General features: G+C 38.2%; 1 protein-coding gene across 16 annotated transcripts in view; it reads left to right on the top strand.

Moving 5' to 3' along the window:
• Dmd (dystrophin) overlaps window positions 1-21,544 on the top strand; it is a 2,209,767-nt gene that overhangs the window by 2,127,706 nt on the left and 60,517 nt on the right. For 15 of the 16 annotated variants that reach the window (XM_028881805.2, XM_037198928.1, XM_037198927.1 and 12 more), the window contains 3 exons: window positions 16,615-16,781; window positions 18,948-19,059; window positions 20,892-21,028. In XM_028881805.2, the coding sequence (XP_028737638.1) occupies window positions 16,615-16,781; window positions 18,948-19,059; window positions 20,892-21,028 (416 nt within the window). Of the gene's footprint in view, window positions 1-16,614; window positions 16,782-18,947; window positions 19,060-20,891; window positions 21,033-21,544 lie in introns of those variants that run through there. The other variant, XM_028881817.2, reaches the window with a different exon arrangement.

Below are 21,544 nucleotides of genomic sequence, written 5' to 3' on the forward strand. Positions count from 1 at the left end.
TGCTGAGCCATTGAGGTATCTCCTTGATAATATTTCATGATAATATTTAAAAAGATTTCTGGGCTGGGGAAAGGGTTCAGTGACTATGAACGCATGAACGCATGCTATACACACATTAGGACCTGAGTTTGGATCTCAAGTAGCCATGTAAAAAGTGGGCATGGCTGCATGTGTCGATAGATTCAGCTGAAGGTTCATGGAGGTAGAAGGATTGCAAGGGTTTTCTACCCACCTACCTGTCAAGCTTCAGATTCATTGAGCCACCGGGTTAATGAAATAGTCTGTTTCAAAGGAATAAGGCCAAAAGTGATAGAGCAGGATGCCTAACGTCCTCCTCTGACCTGTTTACACACATGCAAAGCCCTTGCACACACATGTGTACATATCACACAGAGAGATCTTTGTCTTGCCTTTTTGTCAGTGCTACATTTTATTTGGCATAGGAGCATTTACTATTCCATGTTCAGTTCTGAGTTTAGACAAATATATAAAGTCATGTCACCCCCATTACAATCAATGAGTGAACAGTTCAAAATTCCTTCTGCTTCATTGCCATTGTGCTCATTTCTAATCTAGGGAAACTGTATCTCTGCATTTTATTTCTCTAATTTTGCTTTTTTTCTCAACTGGCTTTTAAATAAGCAGAGGAGGCAGCAATGGAAGAGTTAACTTTATAAGGTACAGGATTGCAGAAAGTATCCTGCTCTATACTTCATGAAGTATGTTCCTCTGTAGTATCATGGGTAGATGTGTGCTTCTCCACATATGTAAAACTTTCTCTTAAGTAGGAGCTCTCCATCATAAATTCCCAACACTGAGTGTATGAACAGATTTGCATAGACTTCAAATTATTCTCTAAGGCCAGGGTGTTAATTGGTTTATTAGTATGGTGGAGTGGAGAGCTTGAGGTCAGGATAGGTGTCCTTGAACATGTAAATGAAGAGTGGATAATCACCATGTGTTATTGTTTGGGCTGAGTTTTATCTTTAATGGGTGATTCAGAGTCCTGATTAATATTTAGAGCAGTGACTGCTGCCCTCCAACCTGCTCATTATCATCACAACTTTAAATAAAATACTTCATTTTTACCCAAGACAGCAGTTATGGGAAGCTTTGGACTTCTTGTTTCAAGACAAGTCTTGACCTTTCAATCTCTACATCAAACAAGATAAAAATTCTGTAGATGTGGAAGAATTCATTTTCATGGCTGGAAATTCCCATTTAGAATACCAGAAAGCACATCTAGACAGTGCAAAAGAGGGTGTTTTAGGGGCCATGATGAAAGAAGAGAAAGTGTTTTAGGTTAGGTTACTGGTTTCTGAGGTCTTGAGCTTTTCCTATTTTATGTCATTTATGTTGGGACCATTTGAACTTCTTCCTTATGCTTGTTAAAGGTCCTTTCCCCCCATTCTCTTACCTTGCTCTTCCTCATGAAGGGATGACTTGAGGGAAATGATTGTTCCCAGCCATTATTTTATATTAGAAACATTTCAGCCACAAAGTCAATAGTAGAATAATGAATAACCATTTATCCTGTGCATCCCGGTAACCATTAGTTTTTTCTGTATACATATGTACTGCTATTAGAGCCACTCTGTGTGCTGTATGTGAGCATGCACATGCACAAACATACTTTATCATGTACCATTTAAACTTCATTATTTAACTATATGTACATTTTCCATAAGTCATATGCCCTCAAGTCAAGGCAACAAGAAAGCTTGAATCTAGCATTTAACATTTTTATATTTTTTTCTATGTTTATTGCTGGATACATAAGTGTTAATTCTTGCTGTCTTCTATACAATTTAAATAAGTTTAGTATTTCATCCAACAAAATCTACATTGAAATTCCCTTTTGTTCTAGAGTGTTCCTTATATCTAGCTATTTATTTACAAGATCCAGTTAAGATTTTTCCTCATATTTGATATATATGGGATTTATTAGAGTGGTTTATAGGCTGTGGTCAGTCTAGTCCAACAATGACTGTCTCTCAAGGAAAGGTCAAGAATCCAGTTGTTGTTCCATGAGGCTGGATGTAGATTTTTATGCTAGTGGAGTAATATACCTCAGTACCAGGATAGATGAACTTGCCTGCTAGAGTGAAGGCAAGCAGGCAAAAGACTAAAGCCTTCTTCTTCCATGTCCTTTTTATGTGGGCCACCACCAGAAGGTGTGGCCCAGATTTAGAGTAGATCCTCTGGCCTCAAATGATCCAGATTTAGGGTATATCTTCTCTCCTCAACTGATGCAATTAAGAAAATCCTTCCTAGGCATGTCCCAGCTGCTTGGGTTTTAGTTGGTTCCAGATATAGTCGACAGTTGATAACCACAATTAGCCAACACAGTCCCTCATCATTTTTTATTATTTGTATTTTTCCAGTTTTCCTTCATAAGATTGGTATTTTTGAATTAGTATAGACCAGTTTTTTTTTAAAGAAATTTTACTTATTTTTATTTTGTTTGTATTGGTGTTTTACATGCTAGTGTGTCTGTGACCACATGTGTACAGTACCCATGGAGGCCAGAAGATGGCATCAGATTGTCCAGAACTGGAGTTGTAGATGGTTGTGAGTCACCTTGTGGGTACTGGGAACCAAACTTGGGTCCTCTGGAAGATCAGCAGGTGCCCTTAACTGATGACCTACCTCTCCAGCTCCCAGACCAGGTTTCTTACAGAATATTTGTGTTCTGGACTTCTCTTCTTCATCATGACTAGACTTTATGGTTTTCTGTGTTTTTTTTTTTTTATTTTGATCTGAATATTGTAGAGATACTGCTGCTGTGTACTTCTCACTGTACCACATCAGGAGGACAAATTTGAACTCTGTTCTTATGGGTAAAATGAATCATATTGGAATTAGCACATATTTCCATTGTCAAAGTACTCCAGTTTCCTTTGTTATTAGAAAGTAATTTTTGTGATATTTTGAGACTCTGTGGCTATCCTTAACATTTGATGTTCCTTGTATAATACAGTTATTCTATTAGTGGTGGCATAGTATGATTTTCTAATTCTAACATTCTTTGTGAGTGCACTACTTGGTTTTTGTATTTAAAGAAGAGCTTCTGTCTCCCCACCCCCATATTTTCTTGGGTATTAACATGGCTATAAAAATGATGCTTCTCATATCTGAACTGCTTTTGGATATTATTTTTGCTATAGCATTATTTAAAATGGCAATGCATAGAATCAATCCTTTCTTCTCATGGGGTGTAAATATTTCCATGTTAACAGACTCTTTTCTAGAAAGAGTAAGTTGATAAAGACAAACCACATAACTGAAATTGTTTGTTAATGAGGACTGAGAAGGTGATGGGCATTTCTGCTCCACCCTCTCCACCACCCATTTTTCTACTTCAGTATATAGGTTGAGTCATACCTATCAGTCCGTGCAGCTCATATATGACAGAGTGGTGTGAAGAATATGTATTGATAAAAACAAAAACAAGTAAGAAAGAGATCAGAAGATATATAAGTATGCATTCATCACAGTGTTTTGGGAAACTCACTTGCATGCCAAATTATTATCAGTATGCCTTTGAACAGATCAGTAGAGAATTCAATATCAAATTAAAGGACTTCTACATTTTCTTTAAAAGGGCTTTCTTAGCTATCACAGCTTAGGACTCTCAAATTAAGGAATCAAAGGATTCAAAAGAAGTTTGGAGATCAACCTTCATGTTCCCAGAGAACATTACTTTCGTCCTCCCTTTTAAATACTACTTTAAGCATCCATATTTTAGTATTAAAATAATAGATAATCTTGAGCTATTTCTTTAACCTCTTTGGGCCTTTTCTTATCTGTAACATAAAGTTAAAAGTAAGGTTACTTATCCCCAAGTTTCTTTGATTAGATGCTAACTGTTATAAAGGCAGAAAAGTAAATAGGTTACTGTACTGATTTCAAAGCTTGGCCATTATCAGTAAATTCTTACCTGATCTTCTGGGTAATAACTCTTGTAAGGAAGCTGTAGGAAGCAGTCTTGTACATAGAACGTGGCCTTTTACATGAAATCAGATTGTTCTCTGAACTGAAGTAGCACACACACTAAGAGTAAAACATGAAAAAGCATTGTGTAGGACCTGATATAAATGATCCCTTGTGTCCCTACACTAGCTCCCTCAGCAACTCAAAGGCAAAACACAAGTATCTGTGTCTAGGAGGATGAAACGGTCACTTTCTTTGTGTTTTATTTGCTACATGCAGGTTTTGTGTAGTTTTATAGAGGTTTATTTTATCACTCATTTGATTTTCATAAAAATTGTGATAGTTTGGAAGAAGGGTCATTAATATTCTTTACAACATGTGCCTGTTCTGCCTTTTATGTTCAGTACTGGTGTAGACTTCTCTCTTATGTAAAAAATTCCACTGATGCCCTTGGTAGATTTAGAGGTTGCTCAGGGAACAGTCAGGAACTGCTTGTCCTAGCCTGTCTGACCCTGACAGCCACTCTGTAGTTTGAAATTCTTGTCTACTGACTGTTCAATTGAATTTTGTAAAGCTTTCTCAATAGTAGAGCTTTGAAAAATCTGGACCATAAACGTTGAGCTGTTGGCTGTTCATGTCATTCCCTGTTTACAATGGCAGCGATGTTGAAATGATTATTTTTATTTATGAATAGAAGAACATCTTCCTAGTGAAAATAGCAAATGGAGTAGCCAGGGAGAACAGGATTTAAAAGCTATATAGTTTGTCCCCAGTGTTTTCTCTTAATGTGTCCTTATCTTTTAATAAGAATTCTATCCACATATATGCATTCAGTGTTTGTATATTTCGTCGTCCTTCTTCTAACCTCTGTTCATGTATACACATAACTGTATCAGCTCATGTCTTAGCTGACCTAGGATGATTATTTTCCATGATGAAATTAATTTCTGCTGCTTTTCCTACCCTAGATACATTACATAGAGTTCCTGTTTGAGAAGCAACTTACTGTCAAGTCAGGGTCTACAGTTTTAGCGGGTATCCTTGCAACTCGTGTTCTGAAGCATTTTTTTTTGTTGTTGTTGTTGTTTTTTTTTTTTCAAGACAGGGTTTCTCTGCGTAGCTTTGCGCCTTTCCTGGAGCTCACTTGGTAGCCCAGGCTGGCCTCGAACTCACAGAGATCCACCTGGCTCTGCCTCCCGAGTGCTGGGATTAAAGGCGTGCGCCACCACCCGGCCTGAAGTATTTTATTTGTCAGTCTTTTTCATTCTCTATACACAGTATGTGAGCCAATATAGCATTTCTTTCCCAGGCAACAGCTGAACAGACCCATCATAGTTCCCTAATTTCTGTTTGACAGGACATAGCTGCCTACCAGCTAGGTACCCTGCAGGGCTCCCAGGAATGTCTGCTGTTCTATTATTATTGACGAACCATATTGGTTTCTTGGTTCTGACAAGTGAATCATGGCTATCAACCTTGTTACTTATGATACTTTAGACAAAAATAATTGTAATTCTTTGTTGTGGGTAGCTGGCCTGTGTATCATGGGATGTTTTAGGATCCTGGCTTCTGTCTACTGGATGTTGGTAGAGCCTCTTCCCGCTCTCATGTAGTAACTAAAAAAGTCTGCAGATCTTTTCACTTATCATCTGAGCTATATTATCACCCTTGGTTGAACGTCTCTGATCTAGAACCTGGCTTACTCACCTGTGAAGATTTTTCTGAAACTCTCAGTGTGAATTTTGTATATTCTTATGTTTTAAGTCAAATCATTCTAAACATATTCCAAAGTCTACAGATAGCCTTTTGTGTGAGATACCATTCCAGATAGTCTGGCAGAGAGACATTGTTTGGTGCTTTGAGTAGGGTTTCATGTAAACCAGTCTGGCTCACTATATAACCAAAGATAACCTAGAACTGCTGATTCTCTTGCCTCCACCCCAAATGCTGGGACTAAGGTTTGTGCCCAGCTGACATTAATGCTAACCCATTTATAAGGAAATTTTGGGCAGTTTGAGAATCGACATATTTTGTTCTCTCCTGCTTAGATTACCTTTGTAACTTGAGTATTTTGTACTTTGGGATAATCAGTCCACTTTTTCCGTTGTTGGTTTCGTTACAAATTCCTTCTGCTCTTACACGTCTTCCTTTTAAAAAATGTGACCACACTGAAAATTAACTCCTACCAACAATTAATTCTGCAAATTTTTATAGAAGACCTCGATATAAAGTGCCTGCCTTTGAATAACTTTCAATTTAGGAACAAAACTAGTGGATGAATAGACAAGTCTTGATTCCAGTTTTGTAGCTCTTTGTTACTGTGAGAGTAACTAGGTGCAAACTTCTATGATGTTTCCTTCTCAACATAGACTAATGTGATTCTTAAGTCTTGCCGTGGTTTTCATAAGCCTCAGAGTAATAATACTGGTTGTCTCCCTTACAAATAAGATATGTATGTGTTGATAGCTGAAATTTGTTGCTTGCTGAGAAATCTTCCAGTCGCATTTGTTCTTTAACCCTGAAATGATGCTGTTATTCTGAGAGAAAAGTGAGTCAGTCTGATCTCCTGACACCCAGTTGGTCCTTCAATAACTTAGGAAGTCATTATCTCCACACTTGCCATTTAATACTCTTACATTTCTTATATTGGGAATTAAATAATTTGGCTAGAAACGCTGCGATCAGGATTTTCTTTCATTTACTTGTGTAAAAAGTGACATTTCTATAAAGTTACCCTCCAGTATGCTCTGACAGAATAACAGCAATGACAACTGATTGTCTCTCCTAACTTTCCTGCTTAAAATCTCTTCTTTTTCTTTTTCTTTTCCTTTCTTCCTTTTGTTGGGAGATGGAGTCTCATGCATTCTAGGTTGGCCTCCTGGAACTCAGCATGTAGCCAAGGATGACCTTGCCTTCTGATTGGTCATCTGGCCTCCACCTCCTGAATGCTGGGATTGCAGATGTGTACCACTGCACCCCATTTTATCTGATGCTAGGGACAGAACCAAGGCTTCCTGCACACTACATAAGCACTTTACCAACCAAGCTATATTCTTAAATTCTCCCATTCTACCCTGGGCAGTTCTGATAAATGAGGACAAAGAGATAAGGAAAATCAAGATACTTCCATACCCTGCTTATCACAGTGAAAAGTATTGGAATACCTTTTTTATGCATATGCAATGTATGAGGGAAAAAAGAGGTATTGCCAAAACCAAAGTAAAAGCAAAATTACACCATCCATGAAAGAAAACCCAGGGCATAAATTGCCTTTTGCATAGCTGATTTAAAAGCAGCCTTTAAGGTTGAGTCTAAAGTCATCCTTGATATAGACAAAACACAATTCTGAGGTTTTATTCATGTAAGGGATCTATAAGAATTATTTCAATCCATTGAATGCCATCATGTTTCTTTTTGGAATACCTCACCAATTTAGTGCCCACTCATCATGCATATCTCTCTCTCTCTCTCTCTCTCTCTCTCTCTCTCTCTCTCTCTCTCTCTCTCTCTCTCTGTGTGTGTGTGTGTTTCCCTAGAATGATCAAAATGCAATTTCAGTTGGGTTTTACCTCTAGTTCTGTTAGATCTTTCTAGAAGCTTGCCTGGTTTTTAATTCCTCCTTCTTTGTTGCCAGACAAAAGCAGAGGAAATATACCATGGGCATACAGAGGAGTTTTGTTATAAAAATGAAAGATGGAAGCAGAATAAGAATGTGAACCCCAATATCTTGTCTTCGGTGCCATCAGTTGGCATTGGCGAGCAGTTTTTACAAAGCCAAAATGATACTTCTTGTATCTTAAGAGCTGTGAAAGAAGTTGAGAATTTCCAACCTTTAAGCACCAGAGAATCTATAGTATTTTGAAAGAGCACAGTCTACTGCTTCCCTTGGTAATTCACACTAATGCTTTAACAACTTTCAGCACCAGGAAATTCTTCCGTGTGAGTTACAACCTAAATTCTTCATGCTGCTTAAGCCTGTTTCTTCTTGTTCAGTCCCCAGTGGAGGGATAGAACAGCTGGTCACAAGCCCCTATGCAGGAGCCATTCACATAATTGAAAACTGGTATTACATCGCCCTCTCAGCCACTCTTTCTTGCTTGTTCTTTCTGTTTTCATGGCTATCTAATCCTATTTCCCTTAAGCAGTTCTCAGGTCTTTCAAAGCCCTTCATTATTGTTGTACCTTTATGTCAAGTCTCCTCTACATTCGGGGTTAGTTGTAGCCACCAGCATTAGAATCTATTTTGTTTTGTTTTGAATTTAATATGCTATTAATTCATTGAGGGTTTCATACGATGTATTCTGATCGTATTCACCCCTTCTCCTAATTCCCACATCCATCCAGCGTCTCTTTACCAGCTCCCAACTTACTGTCCCTTTTTTGGAGCTCTAACTGACCTTGAACTAATTGTGTAGAACAGATTGGCCTCTGCCTCCCAAATGCTGGAATTAAAGGCATGCATAACCACATCCAGCCTCTTAAAGAAAAATAACCTGCCCGGTCCATTTTGTATTCCCTTTAGACGACGGGCCATCTATTGGAACATTGTCTACCTGTTAGAAGTCAAACCCTTAAAGAGACCTGTGTGGCCACCAACTAGTTTTTAATGGAAAATATTTTTTCATACAACATATTCTGATCATAGTTCCCTTCCTTCATCTTCTCCTGATCCTCCCAACCCACCAACTCTACTTTCTTTCTCTCTCTCTCTTTAGAAAACAAACATGAAATGAAAAACCCAGAATAATATAAAACAAACAAAAAGCACAAGAGAAATACATACACAACTATATACAAAGAGAGAGAGAGAGAGAGAGAGAGAGAGAGAGAGAGAGAGAGTGTGTGTGTGTGTGTGTGTGTGAGAGAGAGAGAGAGAGAGAGAGAGAGAGAGAGAGAGAGAGAGAGAGAGAGAGAGAACCCATAAAGACACAGAATCAGAAACCATATTATACAGTAAAAGAACAGTAGGATGAAGGATGCAATGCGAACAAAGCAATATGAGACAAAAAATGTACAAAAAATACTATTGAATTTGATTCATACTGACCATCTACTACTGGGCATGGTGCCTACCCTGAAGTGTGGTTTGCATACCCAGTGAGACTTCATTGGAGAAAATTGATTTTTCCTTTGTAAGCAGTTGACAATTGAAAATAGCTTTTGCTTAGGGGTGGAGGCTTGTGTCCACTTACCATATCAGAGCTAGGACCTCATCTGGCTTAGACCTTTGCAGGCCCTGTGCATGATGCCACAGTCTCTGTGAGTTCATATGTATGCCAGTCGTGTTGTGTTTAGAAGGCACTGTTTCTTTGATGTCTTCTATCCACATTGGCTCTTGTATCTATTTACTTTCTCTTCTTCTACAAAGTTAACTGAGCCCAGAGGGAAGAACTCTGATGGAGGATATCTCACTTTGTTTCAAGGTCTCTCACTCTCTGCACATTGTCCAGTTGTGGGTGTCTGTATTTGTTCTTATTTACCATGGGATAAAGCAGCTCTGATAACGGCTGAACAAGACACTGATCTATAAGTATGGCAGAACATCATTAGGAGTCATTTTATTGCTACATTCCTTTAGCAGAACAGTAGTGTTTGGTTTTCCCCTAGGTCCATGGACTATCTAGTCTCAGGTTCTTGGTCACAAAAGCAGTTTCAGGCATGGTTTCGTTTCATGGTCTGGGCCTTAAATCCAGTTAGATAGTGGCTGGTTACTCCCACAAGCTTTGTGCCACTATTGTACTCACACATCTTGGCTGTCGGTCTCCATTGTAGACCTAAGGGTTTGTAGCTGGGTTTACTTTTCTCCCCTGGTAATGGGCAGAATACCTTCCAATACCACAAACATTAGTCAGTAGGGAAAGAGGCTCTAGTAGACACCAGCTTGACTTTTGTGGAGGTGTTGTCCTCAGCAATAGGGCCTTACCATCAGTTTGAGAAGAGCAACCAATGGCCTTGGCAAAAGCCTAAGTTGTTTGGGGGTATCTGTGGGATCCCTTTGACCAGCAATTTTGTTACATGTAACCCATTCCTAGAACTGGGTGTTTCACTTGATGGTAAAAGATGTCAAGTTTGGGGCTTTACCTCCTCCATTATTTAGATTCTGTTCATATATGTATATATTTTAAGAAGCTTCTACAGTAGTAGGTTTCAATATGACCACTCAAATAGCCCTTAGTATGAGTTGTCCCTCTCCATATTCCCTCCCTTTTGTAACTCTTCCCTCTCCCTCCCTATTTAATCTAGTCTTACCCCATCTCTCCATAACTATCTGTTCTGTTTTCTCTTCTTTTAAAGATCCTCCCCTATTTTCTACTCCCTTACTCTATACCTAACCTCTATGGTTATGCAGATTGTAGCATGCTTATTGAAGTCTTAAAAGCTAACATCCATACGTAAGAGATTACATACAATACTTGTCTTTTTGGATGTGGGTAATCTCACTTGGGATCATTTTTTTCTAGCCTCATACATTTACCTGTTAATTTCATAATTTTGTTTTTAATAGCTGAATAATATACCACTGTGTCAATGTTCCAGTTTCATTATCCATTCATCTGTTGATGGACATCTAGATTGTTTCCTTTTTCTGGCTTTCATGAGTAGACCAGCAATGACATAGATGAGCAAGGAACCCTACAGAAGGATGTAGTCATTTCAATATATGCTCAAGAGTTGGACCTTGAGGTAGATCTATTCTCAGTTTCCTGAGGGTCCACCATACTGACTTCCATAGTAGAAACCACCAATGCTCAAGAACTCATTAGTTAGGGGCGGGGACTAGAAGCTCCTTCCCTTCTGTAGACACTGTTTTTCTGTGAAGGGATAAAACTGTGTGAAAGTAATGGAGTCATTTCTTCTCATTTGACCTTCAGTACTATTAGTCTGTGTTCCCTACGATTAATTACACATTACAGACATGATGTTTCCTTCTTTTATGCATTTATTTCCGTTTTCTCCCCCTTTTTGGGTATATGATGTATGCTTACATGTGTGGGCAGGTGCATGTACTCATTTACATGCATAGGCCACAAGAAGACATGGGATATCCTGTTCCATTACTGTCTGCCATATTCCTCTGAGCCAGGGTCTCTCACTTAACCAGGAGATAAGCTGGTGACCCTCAAGCCTCAGTGATTTTCTGGTCTCCACTTCCTTATAGCACCAGAGTTACAGGCACGTGTGGCTGGGGATTTGAACTCTAATTTTCATCATATGCAGCAAGCTCTCCTATTCACTGAACCATAGCCCCAGCCCCTATTTATTCATTTATGCATGCATGCATTCATTCATTCATTCTTTGTAGTCCTGGAGACAAAACCCAGGGCTTCATACATGGTAAGCATGTGCCTCCCACTGAGCCCTTGGCCCTTTCTGTATTTCCTTGTGGCTATTCTTATTGCTGACTCAGCTTGTTTTCTTGTTTTCTTTTTGGAATGAAGAGATATTTTACATTATTATTTATACTTTGTATTGAGTATGAATTCTTACCCTGCGGCATGTCTCTTAATGCATCATTGGTCTATCCTCTTAACATACGTCAGATTAAATATATAGGTTCTGATTAAGTATCAGTAAATTCATACATAAATAGTAATGAATTAGTAAAGCTTTTCAATTTACCACTTTTCTATAATGGTTTGTCTCCTGGCTAGTAAGAGTTATTTTGCTAAAGTTGGTTTCTAGACCAGTGGAGCAAGAGATTGTTATAGCACATATTGTAGCGGAGCACTTGGCAGTTCTTTTGACAAAGTCTCTCATTATGTCTTTGTGTGATGGAGGAATGTGTGCAGCAGAGACTAGATGATATTACTGGGAAGGGTTCAACAACCAGAGAGGACAGACTCACAGATTATGTTAAACTTGTAGGCTTTCACAGTATGTCTTAATGTTTGCCCTTGGTCTATTCAAGGTTTTCAACAATAATCATCCCTTCCTTCCTTCCTTCCTTCCTTCCTTCCTTCCTTCCTTCCTTCCTTCCTTCCTTCCTTCCTTCCGTCCTTCCTTCTTTCCTCCCTTCCTTCTGTCCTTCCCCCTCTCTATTTTTCTCTCTTTCTTTTTTTTTTCTTTTGTGACATGGTCTCTCTACATAGCCCTAGTTGTCCTGGAAACCACTATGTAGACTCTGGCCTTGAACTCACAGAGCTCTACCTGTCTCTGCCTCCTAAGTGCTGGGATTAAAGGCATGCACCACCATGTTTGGCTTCACCAGTAACTTTTCAATGTGAAGAGAGATCACATATTTTGAGATGTGAAAAGACCTAAGTTGGGAATAGCTAATTCATTGTTGTCAGGATTCTTAAACCAATGAGATATTTATAATGGACTGAAACCAACAGGAAATTTCTTGACAGATATGAAAGGAAAAAAATCCCAATAAGACAAATACAGAGTGAAAGAACTATGGATAACACAAGAGAACAGCATTCCCCACAATGCTCAGCTGAGCATTAATGCATTGTGGTACTCACAAACCTTGTAAACTAGACGTGAATAAAGTTCTTGAGCTCACTAAATAGGGAAAATTTGAGGTCAAACAGTTTAACTTGGTTTTTCACTGATGACCTTCATTTTTAATATGTTAAAATATTAAGTATTTTAAAGTGTTAAGTGTTTTAAGAGGTGGGTATACATTTTGCTGGATGTACTGGAAAGCACTCACCCAGAGACTTGAGTTGAGCAGAAATTGTAGTTTAGGTCAAATAAAAGGGATCCATTACCCTGTACAGAACAATGGAGGTATCATTCCCAGTAGAACATATTTGGAAAATTGTTTATTGAAGGATATTGGCAAACATGCCACATGAAGAAATAAAAGGAACAGGGATGAAGAGGAAGGGCCAAATACAGAATTTCTGATAAATATTGAAAGGACTGCATAAAGGTAGCATGTATGAAGTCCTGGATTCTATCTAAACCTCCAATCAGTTGAATGATAATGGGAATGATAACCTCAGCAAACATACTTCTTGCTATGGTGGCAAATACTGACATAGATCCCTTTCAGTTTAGTGACTCACATAATCTTAAAACAGCCACGTGAAGCAGGTAATGTTAAAAATTTTCATTTCATAACAGGGGAAGATGAAGGCATAGAACTAAAGATATTTTCCCAAGAAAATATCACTGCATGGCCAGTGAGTAGCCAAGTTGAGGTTTGGATTCTAGGACTGTGAATATAGAGCTTTCCTGTCCTTTGCTTGCTTGCTGTGATTTCAGCTCAGCATGATGAAACATTTTTGACTGGGGTCCGTTACACAGATGTTCAAGATCACCCTTTAAGAATGTTTGCTTTCTCACCTGGCTGGTTCTTAGACAGTGACTTTAGGAACACACTGGCACTGGTTAAGAGAGTTTGGACTCTGAATAACAGTTCCGTGGTGCCAGGTCAAAAGAATGAATTGATGTGCGTGATCTCTCTCGTCTTTACATTTAGTGATTCCTTTAACAAATAATTCCATAGTTTGTCTGTGATGACGCTTACATAGAGAAAAGGCATTGGTAGATGTTTTTGATTAGTGCTTTGAATTGTTACCATTTTGTAGCAAGGAAAGCCAAAGTTAAACAACTTGTTATTTTGATGTTAAAATTGTCATTAGGAGTAAGTAAGAACTAGAGTACTGCTGGATAAATGAGGTCTCAGTCCAAATCTAGTTGCCTTCTGTCTATGATGTGGCTAGATCTTTTATTAGAAAACTAGGTGCCAAAAGGGGCTGAACGAGATGACGCTTCACTTATTGGTTGTATTCTACTAAGAATCCCATGCCATATATTTATTTTAAATGGACATAAACTAAGACCCTCACTTTTTTTGGCAAACCAAATGAAAAATCATCTGTGGAGAAGGTGATTTTATTAATAGTTCAAAGTAGGTCCAGAAAGTAAGTATAGAGTGTTACACAGGAAAAAAAAAGCTTAGGTAGCTAAGCATATAAGAAATCAAAGTAAGTGAAAATTAAGCAGATTATTTTTTCAAATATAAAAAAAAAAACATAATAAGACAAAACAAAAACTATCACATTGAAGTTGGACAAGACAAACCAATAGAAGGAAAAGAGCGCAAGAGAAGGCACAAGAATCAGACTGCACGCTCAGGAGTCCCATGAAAACACATTACCTGGAAGTCATATACAGAGGACCTGGTGCAGACCTCTGCTGCTCCTGAGCATGCTGCTTCAGTCAGGCAGATTTTTTTAATGATGTTTGTGCTGTTAAAAAAGTAAAAGGAAGCAATGAAAACATCTTCTGGGAACTACATATCATTAGGGTCTGCGAATCACCCCACAAAAGATCACCACTCACGTAAGCAAGAGCATTTATTTCTCAGGAGAAAAATTCCTGCATGCTTGGGTCAGCCATACAACGAAATGATGAGGACCCTGACAGAAGCTCACAGGCTCCTTTTATACACTGATAGGGGAATTCCAGGGACAGTTAGATCATCTCTAGCAAGCATGATTGGCTAAGCAAGCAACAGTTACTTACATTAGTTTAAACTTGTTTGGCTGTGGCGTCTTTGGACATGTCAGGGCATACCCAGAGATATATTAAAAAGAAAGAGAAGGGGGTGGCTTGCAGGATCTGCCCTTTTCTGACTGGAAGACCTGGCAACATGTAGGGCTTGGGAGCAGGCCTCTGAGGAGGCCATGGTTCAGACCTCACCGGTGAATGGCAAGATGACAAACGGAAGTATGGAACTGCGGACTGTGCCAAAGAACAGGTCCAAGGCAAGCTGGAGCAGTGGGCCAGGACTGAGCCCATGGCTAGGCACTGTCTCCAAGCTACTTCGTTGCTGCTGTTCACGCTGCCAGGCACCATCTCACATATAAGCTTTGTAACTGACTTTAAAACTGACCAAATAGAATATCTAGATATTAAGAAATAGGGTGAATGAACAATATTAAGTTTATAGTTCAGTAGTACTGACCTAACATTTTCAAGGTATTAGCTCTCATTTCTAGTACTGCAAAGACAATTCACAATAGTTAAAATTTTTTAAATTTACATTTTAAGACTTTAGGGCCTGATGCTGCTGCTTTCGCAGAGTAAGTGGGTTCAGTTCCCAGCACTCATATGGTGGCTCACAACTGTCTGTAAATCCAGTTCCAGGATAAACAACTCCTCTTCTGAGAGGCTTCTACATGCATGAGGTGCACATACATACACCCAGGCATACAGACATACACATGAAATAGACAAGTATATTTTTTTAAAAAATTAAAACTTTATAGAAAACTGGATGCAGCTGAGGAATTAGATGGGTATTCACCCAGATAGTAGTAGGGCAGAAGAAATGATTAGGCCTGTATGTTTACAAATAGAGGATTATAAAAGGGAGATGCTAGAGAATACCTGCTTAGTACAATGGAGATTATGGAAGTCTAACACTTAGGTAATAACAGAATTGTAAGGAAAATAGAGAAAGAATGCAGAAAAGGTTATTTGTTGAAATCATGACTGAGAAGATTCTAGAGCTGATTTTAAGCCACATTTTCAGGAACCCACTGAATAGTAAGCAATATAAATAAAGCCATGGAGGCAAGTCAAGCCTGGAGAAAGACAGTGGCTTTCATAAACATGGCAATCTTCTCAGTAGTAGCAACACAGAAAAGGAGAGAAAAGTGGAATAGCATTTCAGTATGCTAAAACAAAATGAGGACAAACGTTCCCCAAAGCATTCCATATAAAATTTTATAGCCGCTAAATACTGCTATCAAGAGTGTCGCTTAAAAGGTAGATATTTGGAGACAGAATCTAGGAAACCCATGACCAGCAGACATCTTCTAAAAGAAAATTGTAAAGGATATACTTCAGACAGAACTGATTTCAGTTGGATGACTGATATTAAGGAAACAATAAAGAGAAAAAAAAGCCAATGTGTATGCATCAATCTAGCTAATGGAATAGAAATTACAATCATGTAGGGTTAAAAACACACTGTATGATTAAAATGCATGACTACAACACATCAATCAGCCAATGGGTAAATATGTTTTGAATGTTCTAAGATGATTGTACTGTCTGAAATGAATCATGTGTAGGAAATTGAGACTTTGAGAAAGAAATAGAGAAGCAATGAGGCACTGTGATAGAATCCAGAGGCCAGGATGGCTAAGGACTAGACTAAGCTTTGTCATCAATTAGCAATATAGACTTTGAAAAGCTACTTCTCTGCTAGCATGATGTGTGTCTGTTTTCTTAACTGTAAATATGAGACTTTGAAACTAGATGAAAATTTAAAGTCTTTCACTGGGAGTCAATGAAAAGGAATTCTTGCAGAAGGAAAAAAAGAATCAATAGTCTTTGAGGTATTTACCCCTTTTAAATTTTAATCAGAAAACACTTTGCATTTACTTCCAGCTAACTTTTACATATCTGTTCAAAAAATTAGAAGTAAATCTAGTCTTACTCAGCTGTGTATTTTTGCTTTACCTTTAAACTGATTTCTTGGTTTTGTTTTGCTATCATTCAGTAGCTAGATGGGATAGTTGGCTCTGGTAGATGGTAAGTGGACATTAGCAGGGGGAAATAAAGCTATGAGTAGAGGACCTTCCTGAGAAACTGTGATTCTTGCTATTCTTTCTTTCTTTTTTATTTATTACCTAAACAAATTAATACCTCTTACCCTCTCACCATCTCTTCTTGAATTGTTGCCCTACTTCCCTCTCCCTTCTCTTTTCCCAGGCCAATAATAAACCTGAGATTGAAGCGGCCCTCTTCCTCGACTGGATGCGCCTGGAACCCCAGTCTATGGTGTGGCTTCCCGTTTTGCACAGAGTGGCTGCTGCAGAAACTGCCAAGCACCAGGCCAAGTGTAACATCTGCAAGGAGTGTCCAATCATTGGATTCAGGTATTAGGTTCCAACAACATAACCATATCATTCCTCACTTTATCATGACTTGGTCTTTTATCTCCCATACCAGTTGCTGTTAGTTTCTTCCTTTCCGAAGTGGGAGAGAAAGTGATGGAGCTAACACATTGATCACTGCTGTCATTCCCTGATCACAGGCTTATTTTGGTGGACCTGAGTCATTAGGCAGATGTCTCTTTCTACCTTCACTCTTCAGCTCTTCACAACCACATTTTTGGTTGGGCAAGACTGAGTACATGACTCCACAGAGATATTTGTTTGTCAAGGGCATCCAGATGAACTGTACCTCCTCCTTCCTGGAACGAAAACATTCTTACCCTTGTTTTCTTTTTTCATGGCCTTTTCTGTTTATAGAAATTCTCCAAGAATCAGTTATAAAACGAAGAGTTGATTCTATTCTGGGAAGATGCATCCTGGTAGCTCCGTTTCTTTCTTACTTGGCAGTGCTTCTTTTTACCCCTTAAGTAACAGGAATTATTCCAGGCATTCTAGAACTTTCTTCTTTCTCTTTGAATCTGATTCTCTTCTTTCCATAGTGTCCTGTTGAAATTCTAAGGGACTAAAAGGTATGTAAGCAAATGAGATTCACAAAGCAGCTAAAAACAGAAAACATTTCTTTTAAATGTAAAGGTGAGAGGGATAGGAAATAGCACACTATTATTTGGGTATTCTTAAAAATGACATGGAAAACAACTGAATCATTTGGAGAAGTAGGATATTTTTAAATGAACTAACCTAATAATATTCCCAAGTCCTAATTCTGAAATGATGATGCACTTACACATCTGGATTGAGATGAGCCTTTCCAAAGCAAAAACAAGCAACAGGATTATACACTAGCTATGTTGCTTATGCCCCTTCCGAAGTCATTTAGCAGCCAAAGGAAATACTCATTTCTAGTTGTACTTAAATGTGCTCTATGACTTTTTTTAAATTTTAGTGTTCGTTTAGCATTGATTCTTTCCCTTGTGTATTTCATACAGCTTTTTTTAAAAAAAGCTTTAGAGGTTTCTAAAGCCTGGTTAGACAGATTCTTAGAAAATATATGTTTTCTTCCTTCCTGGTTTTGAGCAGATGAGAATGATACTATAGGGGCTCCAATCCTGGAAGGGGAGCTGCAGGTGACTGCATTCTAGTTCTTATCTTCCTGAGCCAGCTTCCTGAGCCAGTGGGATTTGTATACAACAGAGGAAATTTTTATAAAGTTAAAAAAAATCGTCCTTTGGAGGACCTAAGAGAGGGCTTTTTTTTCACCTTCAATTCTTTTGCCTTTATCAAATTAGATTATTTTAAGAATCAGCACTTCTCTTTCTTCCTTATCCCCTCTGAAATGATGGTTGAGATCTAAAAATAAAAAAATGCTAGCTTTTCTTCCCACTTCCCCATATGTGACATCAAGAATATGTTTATTTGAATTGGCTAAGACTCTTATCTGAGAAGGCAAAAATCAGGAAAACTGAAACAAGTATATAGTATTCTGAGATTGAAGGAAAATTTACCAACTTGTACTTAGAAATTAGAAAATCTTTCATTTAATCCAATGTTATTGTTGGCTTTTTTTTTTGGTGTCATTTTTGGGTAATATGGTGAAGAATTTCTGGAGAGAAGAAATTGTCCAATTGACATGAAGATGAATCATGCCAGCCAATTACAGAGTATATAATTACGAGAAGAGTTACTTTGCTTGGAGTTCTTATTTAGATTTCTTATGAGTAACTTTATTTTTATAATTGTGTGATGATAATTATTTTAGAAAACTCTTGTCCCTGTGGTGAATAGGTAGCATCAGTATGTCAACCGTTCACTTTGAAGTTCTTTCAAAGTTGAGTATTTGGTCTTTAAAAGACTAGGTGTTTGCCTATACTTTGCTATTTAATCTGAAAGAACTCCAGTGTAGTTTAAATGGGAGTTGAATATTTCATTCTTTCTTCCATATGTTTATGAGATAATTTTTCTGCCAAAATGTTTTGATACAGTAGGAAAGGCACCGAAGGAGTCTGGCGGCAGAAGTGAATTGCTGACTATGCAGAACTAATGAGCCTGCTTTCTGTTTTACAAATGACAGTGTGGTGGAGGGTTTCCTAGAGTGTACTCTGGGATATGAGCTGAAGAAGTACATAAGTGTTTGTTTCTGTTCTTTATCAGGTACAGAAGTCTAAAGCACTTTAATTATGACATCTGCCAAAGCTGCTTCTTTTCTGGTCGAGTGGCAAAGGGCCATAAAATGCACTACCCCATGGTAGAATATTGCACCCCGGTAAGTTAATGTCCTCCCAACATGAGTTCATTCGCCTGAGATGAATTCTAGATTTGGATATTGCCAGTCATGTTTAATTCTGAGCTTTGTTTTTTTGTTTTTGTTTGTTTTGTTTTGAAGTTCCACTCGCCTATGTCTGTACCAGGCAGGTCCTAATACATCTCAGACGTGATTCCTACTCGATAAATATCTATGAAGGGATGCATAAGTTTTTCTCCTTTTAGCATGTTTGTAAGGAGGACTTTTCACATTTCTTTTGTACAACTTTAGCAATTATATAGGGAAGACTCATGGCCATGGGACATATTGAACATGGAGAAAAGTGGTATGTGTATTCCTCAAAATGCATACCATACCATCTCCTGTCACTGTTATTCACCTTTGGCTTTGTGACATACTAACAAATGACACTTGAAAAATATGTTTTATATGACAATACTTAATAACTCATTTACATGTTGAGTAAGTACTTACCTCTTAAATAGCTTTTTGTGCAATATATTGTTATTTTTATTTTTATTTCATTATTATTATTTTGTGGTGGTTTTTTCTTTGTTTTTATTTGTTTTTCGAGTCAGGGTTTCTTTGTGTAGCCCTGGCTGTCCTGGAACTCACTTGGTAGACCAGGCTGTCCTCGAACTTGGAGATCTGACTGCTTCTGCCTCAAAGTGCTGGGATTAAAGGCATGCACCACCACCACCCAGCAGGTATTGTTATTTTTATTCCCCTTTGACAGATGAGGACTCTGTCATCCTGAGGTTAAAATGTTTGCCCAAGGTTCTATGAGTAAGAAGTGGAGAAACTTCTAATATGTTTGAGGAAAACATTCACTAGCTATTAGGCATTGAGAAAAACCCTAGTGAGATAGCAAGGCCATAAGCTCAGTGATTATACTGAGACAAGAAACTCTACATGAATACACCTGTGAGTTTATCAGGAATGTATACTTTCAGGTCCCAGCCTGGGTTTTATAGATCAAAATTTGTATTTTAGCAAGATTTACAGGAACTCTGCTCTCCTTTAGGGCTTCATCCATCGCCAAGTGATTCAAGTATTTAACTGTTTTCCTCACTGTTATTCCTCTTACTAAGGTAATCAGTGTTGGAGGGTGCACATGCTAGGAATTGTCTGATACTCAATTTGTGAACTCTGATATTAATGTCAACTAATTAGTTTTAAAGTACTGAAAAGTACAGTAAAATCTGAAGTTTTCCTTAAGTCTTCTATAAACGATCAGTCACCAAATAGGTAGATAGCCTGAATACTTCATTTATTGTCCTTCTTAATTTTTACTTATTTTTGTCTGTTTACTTGTGTTTGTAGTGTGTGTGTGTGTGTGTGTGTGTGTGTGTGTGTGTGTGTGTGTGTGAAGGCCAGAAGTTAAAGGTTGGTGTCTTTATCTTTCTCTACCCTATTGTATGAGACATGGTCTTTAACAGAACCCAGAAGTCACAGATTGATGACATTGACTGGTACACTAGATCTAGAGATCTACCTGTCTCTGATTTCCCTAGTGCTAGGGTTACAAATGAATACCACCATGCCTAGCTTTTATGTGGCTGCTGGGAATCCAAACTCATGCTTATGTGGCAAGCACTTTGTCAACTGCCCTATCTCCTCAGCCTTTAATGCCCCTCTTTTTCCACTGATACATGCTTTATAGATGTAGGTAACTCACCCAAGTTAGTAAAGTTTGAATCTATGGCCTTGGATCATACTTCCCATATTCGCTCAGGTTCCAAACCAAGTGCCATGAAGATGAAGATCAGGTGTCCATTTGTTTTTAAATGGCACTCACCTAGAGCTGCTCTCATCATGATTTTTGCTTTTAGACTACATCTGGAGAAGATGTCCGTGACTTCGCCAAGGTACTCAAAAACAAATTTCGAACCAAAAGGTATTTTGCGAAGCATCCCCGAATGGGCTACCTGCCAGTGCAGACTGTCTTAGAGGGGGACAACATGGAAACGTGAGTAGTGTTGGAAGCACAGCAGACTTTCATTCGATACATATATTTGAACTTCTCCCAGCCAAAGAGCCTCTGTCACTCCCAAATGCAAACAGTCTCTTAAGTTTCTCTCTCTTTGGATTTACTTTAACTGAAAAAAATAAATAAATAAACAGGCTGATGTTCAGTTACATTTTCCTTTGACAATTATCTTTTCCAAAAGTCAAAGGAAGAAAAAAAAATACCATAGTTCAAATTGCCTTATTTTAAGACTTTTAAGAGATACGGGACTGTTTACAGATGAGTGATGACAATATTTCATTTTGAGTTTCTTCCCTCACAAATCAGTGGACATGTGTCTTTTTGTATCTAATTGTGTGATCATATCTAGTCACTCTTTTCCACTTGAGAGAAATATCCAGTCACAGGAAATGCTTTCACAGTAAGTAGAAACGAGTCTACTGGTCAACTGGATTATGTCTTCGCCTCCTTTAGACTTATTCCTTATATTTTCCTGTACTTTGATGGCAATCACAC

This window comes from Peromyscus leucopus, chromosome X (assembly GCF_004664715.2).
Source record: "Peromyscus leucopus breed LL Stock chromosome X, UCI_PerLeu_2.1, whole genome shotgun sequence".
In the NCBI taxonomy this organism is placed as follows: Eukaryota; Metazoa; Chordata; class Mammalia; order Rodentia; family Cricetidae; genus Peromyscus; species Peromyscus leucopus.